The 13783-nt window shown below is 41.1% G+C and overlaps 1 protein-coding gene across 7 annotated transcripts in view; it reads right to left on the reverse strand.

The window, feature by feature from the left end:
* Positions 1–10349: 10349 nt before the first annotated feature.
* Positions 10350–13783, reverse strand: part of LOC137377676 (Krueppel-like factor 12) — a 206511-nt gene continuing 203077 nt past the window's right edge. For 3 of the 7 annotated variants that reach the window (XM_068047590.1, XM_068047589.1, XM_068047591.1), the window contains exon 7: positions 10350–13010. In XM_068047590.1, coding sequence (XP_067903691.1) covers positions 12829–13010 — 182 coding nt within the window. In that variant the 3' untranslated portion in view covers positions 10350–12828. The remainder of the gene's footprint in view (positions 13011–13783) is intronic. The other 4 variants (XM_068047592.1, XM_068047593.1, XM_068047588.1 and 1 more) reach the window with 3 other exon arrangements.

Below are 13783 nucleotides of genomic sequence, written 5' to 3' on the forward strand. Positions count from 1 at the left end.
GGAGCCTCACTTAAATAATGGAAATAAGATCCAGGTTTAAAATAGCCTGAGGATCTTGCCAGCATGGCACAGAAAACTCACTGCTTACCCCATCTCCCACCCTCTTCCTCCGTCCCCCCACCCCGTCGATCATTAGCCTCAGGTTACATTTTATTGGTTAAGAAAGTTGCTCACAGTCCCATCTGCTGATTGTTATCTAGTGACAATAGATAGATTTTTTTGTTACATGTGCAGATGTCAGGAGTGGGCAAGATCTCAACCTGTTGCAATGCTCATTGAAGTTGCAGAACTGTCTAGGCTTACATTATCAACATTGCCTACATGTGCAAAATACAGGTCAGCTCTGTGCAACTATGGAACCATACCCCAGGCAGGCGTGAACACCTTCAGATTTCAGGGAGTGGGGCAAGTTCTGAGGCGAGACACTAGTGGGGAGGGAGCAGGAATGAAATTATTAGGGCAGGGGCAAGCGGGGAAAACACTTTTTATTGGCTGTGGGGATGGTGGAAATGTGAAGAGGTTGGGGGAAGAGTTCAGGTTGGGACTAAAATAACTTTTTGATATATAGGCCATTAGTAAAACCATTGGGGGTGGTGGGGGGGTTGAGAAAGGGCCTCCAGACTTGAATTACTTATGTAACAAAAATCAACAATGATATAACTTTAAAAAGTCAAATTTTTGCTAAGGGCTTTGTCATGCAGGCCCCCACCTGCCAAGAATGAGGCACATTAATTTCGCCACATGGACATTAAACTTAAAATTGCTCCTGGAAAGAAAAGAGCGCCTATTACAAGGAATTGCCAGGCCCCTGGCTGGAAAAAAGTTTTTGCATACTAGCAGACAGTGTTGGAACAAAGGAACCAGTCCCTGCTCCCAATACACAGAAGACATGGTCAGACCAGTTTAGTCACATGACTAACTGGCTATTACAGGAATTTGAACTGGCAGAAAGCCGTTTGCTCCTGGACTGAAAAGACCTCTTGTGGCTGGTGCGCTGCAGCCTCTCCTGTTTGCTCTCATCTCGTTCTCACCAGCTTTGGAATCCATTAAAGACACAGGAACCTCAAGAGAGAAAAGTCTCCCACAGTGAACAAGGTTTAAGAAGAATACTGGGTCCCAACGAAAAGCAAGAATTACCTACAAAAGGACTCTAGTGACCTCAAAGCACAGCAACAAGAAACTCTCCAGACAATTGCCTCAAACCTCTCCACTTTATTTTTTCTTCTGCTCTTTTCTGTCTCTATTTGCATGTACATATCATGTATGCATGCTAGCGTGGGCGCATTGTGTATCCGTAGGTGTTAACCAAATTAGAGTTTAAGTTTTAATAAATTTCACCTTTCTTCTTTAAACCTAAGAAAGCCTGTTTGTGCACATTTCCTTGCCTTATAATTGGAAAGCGGTGAACAAGGATTCATCAAAGGGGATCTAAAACACAGTGCATTTAAAAACAAAACCCTGTTACAGTAAGACCAGGTGAAGGCTGAAAGGGAACCCCTAGACCTCTTTCTCGCCTGGTCATAACAGCTTGAAGCTCTTTAAAAATGGTGCTGATGCCAGATGCCGTTGCTGCTGATGGAGTGGCCACCCCCTCCACATCATCGGGGTCAGCCGCACCACCCCCTCTGTTTAAATGAGCCCCCACTAAAGGCCTGCTCGGGTCTGCAAATGAGGCCCAACCCGAGCCCAACAGAACCCCATCCGAGCCCGACCCGGCCAGAGTCCTTCCATTTTTTCCCACGCCCGACCCAACCATCAGTTAACTTACCTTCCATTTTTCACTTTGTTCCTTACCTGCACAAGCTTAAAATAACTAACAAAACCATCTTTAAAGTTCAATAAGTAAATTGACATTAAAGTCATTTACCTGAGCTGGTGATGGAGCGTGTCCGATCCGGCCTGGCTCACGTCCGAATGCCAGACCAGAAATGCGACCCAACCCAAACCCAACACATGTTGTCGGGTCCCGTGGGGTTTGGGTCGATCAGCAGGCCTTTAGCTCCCAAACGAAATATCGCGGGCGCTCAGCAGCAGCACTTCCGCATCTGAAAGGTCGCTGACTTCAAAATAAAATTCAGCCCTTAATGTCCCATTGGAGCTTTTATGTCCAATACAAATCCAATCAGAGTTTTACGGTCCAGTGGAATACAATGTCAGGTAAAGATCACGAGTTTGAAAAACTACCAATGTCAGTGATGGAACAGAGTAAATAGGTCAAAGGACATTGTTATTGTGTAGGTTGGATATTCAGTCCTTTTGTAAATAATCTATAACCTAGGTAAATCCTAAAAAAAAAAACCACAAATAGAATTCACAGCTCTTCCATATTAACACGGACTGAAAATCTTTAGCAGCATACTAATTCCAGCGTTGAGAGTCTATTGGAATTTTAAAACAGGAAAAGGTGTGGTTGGAAGAGGTTGTGCTACAAGTTACTGGTAAAACAGCTGCCACAGGAATATCTTACAAATATAAGAACTATTTGTCTATTAATATTAGGAATCATAATTCCTATGTTACTGAATTTCTCATTACAGGAATGCTCCAGATAAAGTGAGTTGTTTGTCAGGGTGTTGTTGGTTTTCCATCATATTTCAGAGTAAAGTAATTTCTTTTTTTCTAAGTCTTGGATGTTTTCTTGGGTGTCACTTGCTAGGATGCAGAATGATTGAAATGGTAACATTCAGCTGTTCATTAACCTCTTAAATAAATTGAAATAAATACTCATCAGCTGCTTTAGAGAATCAGCAGTTTGTACCAGAGCTTAAAGGAACACAGCCAACTTTACAGGGCAATCTAAAACCCCAAAACTTTAAAAAAAAACAGTAGTACAAAGACTGTTTCAGATTGATGTTTGTAAAAATGTCCTCTGTGCATTTCTCTATAGTCTTCCTCACTTATTTCAGTAGCATGGCTCAAGTTGAATGTTTAAACCATTATAAATAGTGGTTTGGTGACAATTTGAAAAGTGGGTATAATGTATCATAGAAAGGAAGTTCTTTCTAGGGCAGTCTGGATATATGTCCTCCCATTCCCACAAAACTTTGATTTGTGACATCTATTGCCTTTGAGAGTACATTTTCCTTACATGTATGCATATAAATACTTGCTGAAAATTCTTTGGATTAATGTGAAATATCTTGCAGAGAAAAGAAAGAAATGACTTGCATTGCTATAGCACCCTCATGACCAAAATGCACTGTCCAAAATGCTTAACAGCCAATGAACTACTTTTAAAGGGTAGTATTACTCCATGCAATTGTTACAACCAAGGTGGGAGGAGTGCATTGCTTTTTCTAGTTCCACTTCGCCACAGGTCACAACATATGTTTAAATGTTAACCCAATTACCAATACGATACATCATAAACTCTACTCTTAATCTCAGAATAAAATACACCAACCAGCTACAAAATTATCAGTTCATTACAAAACAAGACATAACCAGTAATGAAGCAAAACATTAACAGATTGAAAAATGAAAGTTCCCTTTTACCTTAACCCCTCACACACCCATCGATTAACCAGAAAAAAAGAGATTTTCTTTTCAGAGCACGGTTACAAAAAAAGACAAAGAATACTTTGGCCAAATACTTGCTAATTCTTGAAGGAAAAAATAAAGGTATGGAAAGATGTCAATTGTCCCTTTTTTTGGTTTGGCATCCCAAATACTTGTAGATAGCTGTCACTGGGATCTTGCTCTGGAGCAATTCATTCAGGCGGCGACGAGGATTTAATTGCGCAGGTTTTCCCAGCGTCTCAGGAGAAATGCAGCAACAGAGGTTTCAAACAGGCCTTTCAGGATGAATGTAGCATCAATTTCTCTATTTCTTACACTCGCTTCTAAGAGCTTCTCGGAGATGGAAAAGCTGGCAGGTTTTTCAAAGAGATGGAACAGGTTGAGCTGGGGTTTTGTCTTTCAGGTTGATTTTTAAAACTCCAACTGACTGTTTTTGGTTTTGCTTTGGACGATCTCAAGAGACCAAGTCTCCTGACCCCTATAAATCTTGACCTGTCACTTATCTGTAAACATCTTCTCCAAGTCAAAAAAAACCCTGCTCGGTAATTATCTAAAGACAAGTGACCTCCAGTAAGGGCTGTTTACAAAGCAAGCCCAAAAGGCCTTACGATGACCTATTTTTTTTTTAAATAAAGTCCAGCATCTATGGAATTCTTTTTTCAGTTTTAAAACACAAGTCCTCAAAATTTAACAAAAAATGTAAGTACTTTCGTAATGCAATCTAAAAACACACTGTGCAATTAAAACAGACAAATATGTTTACCTGATAATTCATTGATTTTATCTAGTGTGTAGCTGAGTGGTACAGAGCAGAATGATTAACTGACCAGCTAGTTCATTATCAGCCCACCAGCCTATATCCCACATACACTGACTAGCAGCTGGCCAAAGCTAGCCAGGAAACAGCAGCAGGCAGCCACCGGAAGTCACCCATCCAACAGCAGCAGCAAGCCAGAGTCAGCCAGCCATCCACAATGAACAGAGCTGCGAATTGGTCTGAGTGGGAGGGAGGAAGGTGGAAAGAGAGGACAGAGTGAGAGGAAGAAGGGAGGGATAATTTAGTTGGAGGTCTTAGGGAAGACTTTGGATTGTGGAATAAATTGGAAAATATACTGACAAAACTTAACTGCTGCAATTATTATTGCTCAACAGGGATGCAGTGGAGAATGGAGAGTGCAAAGTCACACCGCCAGTCAAATGTAGCTCATGGTGCCAGTAAAAGAGTACAAAGGTAGGCTACAGAATAGGACAGAACTAAAAAGCTCACTTTTGTTTCTACCCAACCCACAATGCCATCTCTTTGTTTCTCCTATCCCATTTCTAGTTCATTATCGTTTAGCTGGGAGTTACCGATGATCCATTATCGTTACCGATTATCACTCACTACCTGTCGGATGCAGAAGATGGAAAAGATGAGTCAGATTAGTCAAATATAAAAAAGCATTTGCAAATTAAGAAAAAATGGATATGGTTGAGACTCAAGCATGCACTGTTCATCACTGTGGCCCTTAACAAAAGTTACTGCAGACCCTCCCACATTGATGAAAGCTAATAATCTTATAATAATTGTTCCAACCAATGCTGGAGGAATGTTTGTCTAGTTCCACTTCTCTATGGGTCACAACATATATTTAAATGGCCAGTTATATATTTTAGTTTAGTTTCAGAACAAAATCCACCAACCAGGTTGCTTTAATAAACAAAATTATTAAATTATAAAACAAGACTTATTCAATACAGATGCAAAACTTAACATGCAGGTTGAAATATGAAAGCTCCCTTCTAAATTAACCCAACACACACACACACGTTACAGAAAAAAAAAGATGTTTTCTCTGCAGAGATCTATTTACAAAAAAAAAGACAAACAAATACTTTGGCCAAATACTTGTTAATTCTTGAAGGAAAAGGATAAGATATGATATGTTCCCAGCTGGTCCTTTATTCTGGCGTCCAAATACTTGTAGAAGACTGTCACTGGGATATTTTTGGAGCGGTTCTCTTCAGATGACATCGAGGATTCGTCTGGCAGCCTTTCCAGGAGAATCACTGCATCAGGGGTTTCAGCTATCACACAGGATTCTCAGGGTTTCTCAGAGAGGTGGAAAAAGGATGAGCTAGCGGCTTCTCTCTTAGCAGGCTCACCCCCAAAACAACATCCAAAGTGAAACCAACTGTTGACCATCATAAATCTTGACACGTCACTTGTCTGTAAACAACTCCCCAAGTCAGAAGCTCCTCCTGTTTATTTAGCTGAAGACGTGACTTCCAGTATGTGTTTTTAAACAAAGTCCCAAAGTCCTTTTAGTAACCTTTTTAAAATAAAAACAAAGTCCAGCATCTATGGAATCTCTTCAGTCTTTCAAATGAATCCATTACCACAATTTTTAAACACAAGTCCTCAAAAAATATTTTTAAAAATGGAAGCACTTTCATAACAATAAAACACTTGAGAATTATTTTTATTTAATGATTGCAAAGTTATTTCAAGAGACATTTTCTTTTTTGTTTACTGGTATATAATTGAAAGTTTCTTACCTATTATTGGATTAATGTGAACATCTTGCAGAGTAAAGAAATGACTTCCATTTATTTAGCACCCTTCATGAACTCAAGATGTTTCAAAATGCTTCACAGCCAATGAAATTAAAAAGTGTAGTTACTGTTGTAATGTAGGCAAATGTAGCAGCCAATTGGTGAACAGCAAGGTCTCAAACACCAATGAGATATTCCTTTAGTCGTGTTAGTTGAGGGATAAATAATAAACTCCCTTACTGTTCTCCAAAAGGTGCCATGAGCATTTTTATCCACACCATGGAGCATCTAGGCCTCAGTTAAACTTTTCATCTGAAGAGAGTGGTTGAAAAATTTCATGTTAATGAAGTCAAATACTGTCTCAGTCGAATGCAGTATTTACCTTTTCCTGATTTGTTCTTGTAACTGATTTTACCTAGGTTTGATTTATCTCAAACTCAACTCATCAAGGCCCATTCTGGTTAAGAAGTTAAACTTCAACATTTCCTTTAAATTGTTAAGGACAGTACCTCTGAAATATCAATGAAACAAACTTAGTTTAGTCAAAACAAAACAGGTTTGGATGACTAAGTTACTTTGGATAAGTCAAGAATTTGAATAACCAGATTTACGAAAATACTTTCATTTTCCATTTTTAACAGCTTAATGAGGGGTGTGGGGGTGGGGAGGAAATGGTACACAAAAGTGACAATTCAATGAACCAATTAAAAAGCACATTTTATTTGAATATATCCCAGGCATACTTGTTCCTACTTCATAAACTCGCCTCCTCCTTTTATGCCTGTAGTGTTTAATCAGCAACAGCGAAAGTACAAAGTATAGCTTTTATGAAGCCTTTATAATAGAGGATAATTGAATACATTATTGCTACAGCCTGCCATTTTCATTGGGTTTGTAAAATGATGACCTCAGAAACAGCAGCAAATAATTCTAGGTTCTTACAGCAGCCAATGACAATCTTCTTATAGGACAAAGAGGCAGTAACTCGTCAGCACCCAGATCCTGGTGCAAAGGTGTGATGCAGCTACAACATATGCCTGAACCAGGAGGCCTGAGGCCAATTGAACCTGGGCCTCAAAACATATTAGTTGGGTGAGCTGCTGCCACCTGTCACAGAAATTAGCATCGGGCCTTTTGCCTCATCAGGTAAGTCCTGGGAGGAGAAGCTGGATTATTTTTTTATTTTTTTTTATTTAGAGATACAGCACTGAAACAGGCCCTTCGGCCCACCGAGTCTATGCCGACCAACAACCACCCATTTATACTAACCCTACAGTAATCCCATATTCCCTATCACCTCCCTACACTAGGGGCAATTTAACTATCACCTGCAAGTCTTTGGATGTGGGAGGAAACCGGAGCACCCGGCGAAAACCCACGCAGACACAGGGAGAACTTGCAAACTCCACACAGGCAGTACCCAGAATCGAACCCAGGTCCTTGGAGCTGTGAGGCTGCGGTGCTAACCACTGCGCCGCCCATAAAATAGATTGGAAACTATGGGAGCAGGAGGGGTAGTAAGAGGAATACTGTGGAGTCAGAAGAACACTCCTGCTCCACCTGGCTCGTATTGAGTTTTAAACAGATACTTATGTTTTGGTAGCAGTCACCGAGAGACCATTGAAGAATACTGAGGGGAGTATGCCTGACTTCTGCTGTCATATCAAATTTACATACCCATGGTTAAAGGTTTTGGGCAAGAGGTGCAGGGGGAATATGAGGAAGAACTTTTTTATGCAGTGGGTGGTAATGACTTGGAACTCGGTGCCCACAAGGGTGGTGGAAGCAGAATTTAATGAGGCCTCCCGCTTTGGGGGGGGGGGGGGCGAGGACCCGGATAATTACTTCCAGGAGAGGCCCGCCACGACCTCCGACGCCCTGCATTTTATCGGCGGCTGCGAGGCCTCGGTGCAGTTTTACCGCTACTCAGCTGAAGGGCCTTCATTTAAATATTATTAATAAACATGCAAATCAACTTACCTTGTCCCGGCAGCCGTCCCACGCCATATTACAGCCACCGGCCGTAAGTCCCACACATTCAGAACTCTGTTCGGAGTTCTGAGGCGTGACACTGGTTGGGGGGTGGGTGGCAACAGTGGCATTTTCAAGTCAGGAGGGGTGTGAGAGTGGGGAAAACTGGTCCGACTGGTTGTGGGGATGGTGGGAAAGGGTTGAGGGTCAAATGTTCTGAAGGTGGGGAGTTAAAGGTCATTATTTGAAAAATTGGTTTTCCAGGGGTATATGTAATTTTGTTTATTGTGCACTCATTGGGGGGGGGGGGGGGGGGGGGTGGGAGGGGGGATGCAAAGTTTAAATAAAATCTTATTTCAAAAACAATTGCGGCGGTACCTTTAAATATTTAAATTTGCATGAAGGGCTTGAAGCCTTTTAAAAAATAGCGCCGGCACAGTGGCTTCGGACACCGTTGCCGGGGATGGTGCCCTCCTCCCAACCCCGTCATCGGGGGAGGGCCTTCCATCCCCTCCATTTAAATGAGCCCCCACGCAAAGTATCGCGGGGGCTCGGCGACGGTGCATCCACATCTGACGACCGCTCATACATTTCAGCCCAATGACTTCAAAAGGTTGGCCACATGAGGGAAATAGACTTTTAGGGCTATGGGGATTGAGCAGGGGAGTGGGACTAACTGCACAGCTCTGTGGAGAGCCGGCGTGGACTCGATGGGCCGAATGGCCTCCTTCTGTGTCGTAAATGACTATATGACTCAAAGAGGCCTAACTCCTATTTTAGGTGGCTAAGAGATGTCTGAAAATCAGGTTGGATGTTTTTCAGGCATCTGTTAGCTGTATAACGTTGATGTCCAAAATTGACTCTTGTGCTCAATATCTGCCCTCTTGCTCTTGCTGGCCCTACAAAGGCAAGTTTTAAAGTTACCTTGAAAATCCTCATTAGTCTTCAGACCTGTTGCAGTTGCCAAGCCGACCACTGCAGGAGCTAGGTCGCTTCCATGTTAAGACAGTATCACGATCCTACTGATGTAATAGAACCCTGATTTGCGTAAATGCGCGAGGCTCAGATGGCACCTCACATGCCTGAAAAATCAGGCTTTTAAAAATTGTAAGAGTGTGGGAGGGTATTTTACCCTTCCCATTTTAACTGCCCGTCTACTGGGCATTCTGCTAGACAGGAGAAGTTAAAAATTCCCCTCAAGAAGTTTGATACGATCTGAAAAATATTGCCCAAACGTTGTCAACATGTCATACAGTGAATTAAGACAATAAATTTACAGCTCTCATTTTATTAATTTTGAAATGAGTATAAGGTACCCACAGAGGGTACTTTGCTACTGCAATTCCTGCCTAGGCCAGCAATACTTCCCTCTGGATAATAAGACTGACACACTCACATTGGACTCTCCCATAACTGGGTTGGTGGGGGGGGGTGCGGGAGGGTGGTGGCGGCGCAGGGACCGGTGGTCTGAGACACAGAAAGCAAGGGAAAGGAGGGGTTTTGAGTAACAAGTCTCTGCTATATCAGAGGAGGTTAGAGGCAGTGAGGCCATCATGGCAGTCACTATTACACAAAAAAATGGAATCAGGGTGAAGGTCCTTTTGAACATATAGTCACCATGTGGCTTTAACCTCCTGTATTCAGGATGCTGGCCTTGGAAGAGTATGGAGGTGCTTCTCTACTTTTTAAATGCAATAGATAGAAATGCAATATTAAGCAAGCAGTCAACTTCATTTCATTAATGACCATTAACACTTTTGCTAGCTTACTGGGTTTAAGCTACAAATTTTATTAGTTTCCTGTTGCTGTGACTCGAGAAGTTTGAATTTCTTTTCATGTTTGACAAGCACCTGGAGACATGCATAGTTGCTAAAATGATAATGTGGCCGAGAAATATTTAAATACCTAGCAAATGCATCTGCACCAGTTAAGATATACACCAGCTGAGCTCTACTTAAATAGTTCTATTTACATTAACAAAAAATTTTTTGGAATCAACAGAGAATAAAAAGACTTTAGAAAGCAAGACTGTTGATGAGGCTATCATGCCTTCACCATGGACTTCATCTTAAAGTTTGGAAGGGTTGGAATTCATTTCAAAAAGATTTCAGATATCTAGTTTTGGCAGCTTCGTTTATCCCAGTTTATAAGCAGCTCCAGCTTTTCCACAATCCATCCAAACCAATTGTATCCCCCTTTCCTACATTTCCTTCCTAAAGTGGTTAGCAGGCAAGGACCAACGTACTCCTCAACCTGACTCTCCAATGAGCTAACACATTGCCCGATATGTGGGTGAAGTATGCGGTTGCACAAGATTTCTGTAATGGTGAGGAAACCACAAGCAATTGTTTGTCACAGAGGCTGCAGTGCAATAGAAGCTTTGCAGTATAGGGAGACAACACAAAACTACAGCTTCTCAGTACACAGACTATTGTATGGTGCAAAAGTGCTCCACAGTAATCCAGAACATAGCATCACATCTGTTGTAAATTTTATCTACACCTACGAAAGATTGAATCCAAAGAGTTGGAAAGATGCAACATTTATTACAGGAATTACACCTTTACAAGACTGTTCTTTTTATTAGAGGACATCCAGCCCCTGTGAATGGGAATGGAGGTACAATTTCCATCTTTAGTTTTCTCTTTACATTAAGAGGTAATCTCACTGTTAGCACCATTTAAACAAAGTCCGATTCCTTTTTTCAAAACTACCATATTTTGTTTAAACAGCAAATTGCAGCATAATTGGGGAAACCGGCTGAGATAAATAATGGAAAGGAACACGGATTGAACAACAATACTCATCTCCTTTGGATACTGCCAGGTTTACTTTGTGTGGATGAGTTCAGTTTTCCCACATATTGGGGTTGATGACAATTCCCAGCTAGCGACCTCCCTCCACTGAGGTCAACAACACTCCCGTTTCAAATTTTTAAAAAATTATAGGAATAAAAATGTAAAAATGAATTTTAAAAGCAGCAGTGAGAATGAGATTTCCCTTTGAAATGGCACAAAGCCATTACTGTATTTGTGGAGTACAGTTGCTCACCCGTTATCCACGTAATGTCATTACAAGTCCCCCAAAGAACTGCAATAGCGCATTTAAGTCTCTGCTCCACTCCTGTACACTCGGGTTAAACAGCGGCAAGTGAAATTAAATGTGTGCATGGTGGTTTTTGATCAGCATTAGTTATTTATTAATGAAATCTAAAGATCACTCTTACACCAACAAAAGCTTGAAGACCATTCGAGAAATACTCCCATATACTCCGAATAAAATGTGATTCGCTGGTCTGGCTGAGTTTTTTAAATCTACAAACTACCACGCAAGATAAATAGATTACACAATCAAACCAATACCTCACAGGGCAGTAAAAACAGCATGAGAAAGGCAGGTGGGGACATACATTTGCAATCTTGGAAAGCTGCCGCTTTAATCCATCCTGGCAGCAAGTCGTTCAATGCTGCAAGTCTGCGCCCTAACCTGCCTCTTGTTATATGCATTAAAGCAGAAGCACAAGGTGCCCCAGGAGAGCTCTAAAACTTTATTTTACATCTTGCTTCACAGTTCATCAAACTGAATGAAAATGAATGTGGCAATTAGTAAAAGTTTAAGAATTTGTGTCTATTAATATAGAGACATTCATAGTTAGCTTTCAATGACCGAGTTCAATGTATGTATGCTCTTTATTTATGCCATTCAACTCCAGAACAGTTTCACGTTGTAACAAGCAGAGACATTCACAGTAAGCAACTAAGACTACTGGCACATCACTGACTTTGCTGCCAAGGCATCTCAGTCGGGATTGGTGACAGCAAAGGACTGCGTGGGTACCAGATCCAGACTTTGTCTCTGTTGCGGGAGGAGCTGTAACTGGGATTGCCACGTTGAAAAACAGTATCAATAGGTCCTGAGACCACAGAGACCATCACTGGGCTGATATAGTTAGTGGAAAGAGAATACTACTTTGCCAATAACCTCCCACAAGCCTAAATAAAAGAGGGACTGTTTACATTGGATCAAAATTAATATCCATTTTTACCTAATATTTCGGGTGGGAGTGGAAGCAGGATGAAAAATAAACCTGCTTTATAACATAGCTGTGTAACCCTTCATTCTTCAGGATGGATTGCTATCAGAGGAAGGAAGGCCCTTTTCTTTTGCAAGTATATCTGCTCAACAGTTCCACGGGGAGTGCAGAGCAGAAACGTGTGTCAGCAAAGTTTATGCATCTTAGCTATAAACACTGAGTGGATAAAGCATACATTAAAACAGGATAACTATTAAAAATCGGTCAAAATGCCAGGAGTTCCCACTGTATGAATTGTTCACATTAAATGGAAAATACAATGACACAACCTAGAGAGTAAATATTCTGTCCTTTGAAAGACTCATCACCAATAATTAACACCAACCTCATTATTGCTTTTACTTAACCTTACATCATTCACAAGCCAATGAGGATTTAAATGCCTTTTAACATGATTTTGGCTGCAAGTAAGAGACTGCCTGCTTTTTTTCTGCCCTGCGTTAACATAATTGAGAAGAAAAATTTATGACAAAAATGACAGGCCTAGCTTAAATTACATAAATGCAGTCAGTACTTAGCATCAAAAGGAAAGCTGGTTTGACAGTTTCACAGTCTTTTGAGGGCGGGTGGGCTCTCTTTTTCTCTCTCTCTCTCTGAATTGGCATCCACAGGTGCCATCTTACAGCAGGCGCTGTCAGAATTCAGCAATGCTGAATAACGGGATGGAGGCAGAGCTAGAGCTCTGATGTGAAGTTGGCCTTAAAGTACCTTCACATCATCAAGTGTCTTCTGCGGTGCAGTGCAAGGTGGTCCGAGCGGGAAAAGCTCCGATCACAGTCCGTGCATTTGAAAGGCTTAACACCAGTGTGCTTGCGGAAATGCCTCGTCAGCTCGTCAGAGCGTGCAAACTTCCATGTACAGCCTTCCCAGGTGCATCTGTAGGGTTTCTCTCCTAAAAAAGCAGAATGAAGTGTTAATTGCTGCAAAATTTTAATAAGCAGTATTCCAAGACTACACAGTACCTTTACCTGGATCCTCAGGATGAGGAGAGACAATTCTAACAGTGCAACATGGAGTTAATTCACCACTCACCAAATAAGAAAAAGGATGAAACAAAAGGTATGCATTATGGCGCCATTAATGCCAAATTGCACAAAACCTACACACCCTTTTGTATTGTAATAGATGTTCATATATCTTACAAAACTTCCTATCGCTGAATGCAATTTGAACTGCACAACTAGAATCTCTCCATTAAAGTTTTCACATGAGGGCCCCAACCTTTTCCTGGACTCTGCCGTCTGAGCATGTACAGTACATCTATTTTTCCAAGATACATCAGTACCAGTCACTGTACTGAAGGAATATTTTTCTTTAGAGTTGAGTTCTTTCTGCTTAGTAGCTTTTCTTAAGTAATTATGAAAAACAAAAGGACACATTTCAAAAGCTTTATTCGGGGTGAATTTTGTACTTTAAAAAAAAAAGACCATGTGCAAGAAAAAAATTACTGTTCTGATTTAACACTTATTAGCTTTTGTTCCGTGTTCTTTAAAAGTGCATTTTATTCAAAAGGGGAGGGGAAGAGAGAGAGGGAGAGAGAGAAAGACATGCACCTTAGTGAAAGTTTTTCTTCATTTAATGTTCAATTTAGTTTCACTTTTGAGGTTGCGTTGCACTTCTACATGCAAGTTAATTGTGCCTCTTTAATCAAAAGTCACGACAGAC

The sequence above is a fragment of the Heterodontus francisci genome, chromosome 15 (genome assembly GCF_036365525.1).
Source record: "Heterodontus francisci isolate sHetFra1 chromosome 15, sHetFra1.hap1, whole genome shotgun sequence".
NCBI classification, from domain to species: Eukaryota; Metazoa; Chordata; class Chondrichthyes; order Heterodontiformes; family Heterodontidae; genus Heterodontus; species Heterodontus francisci.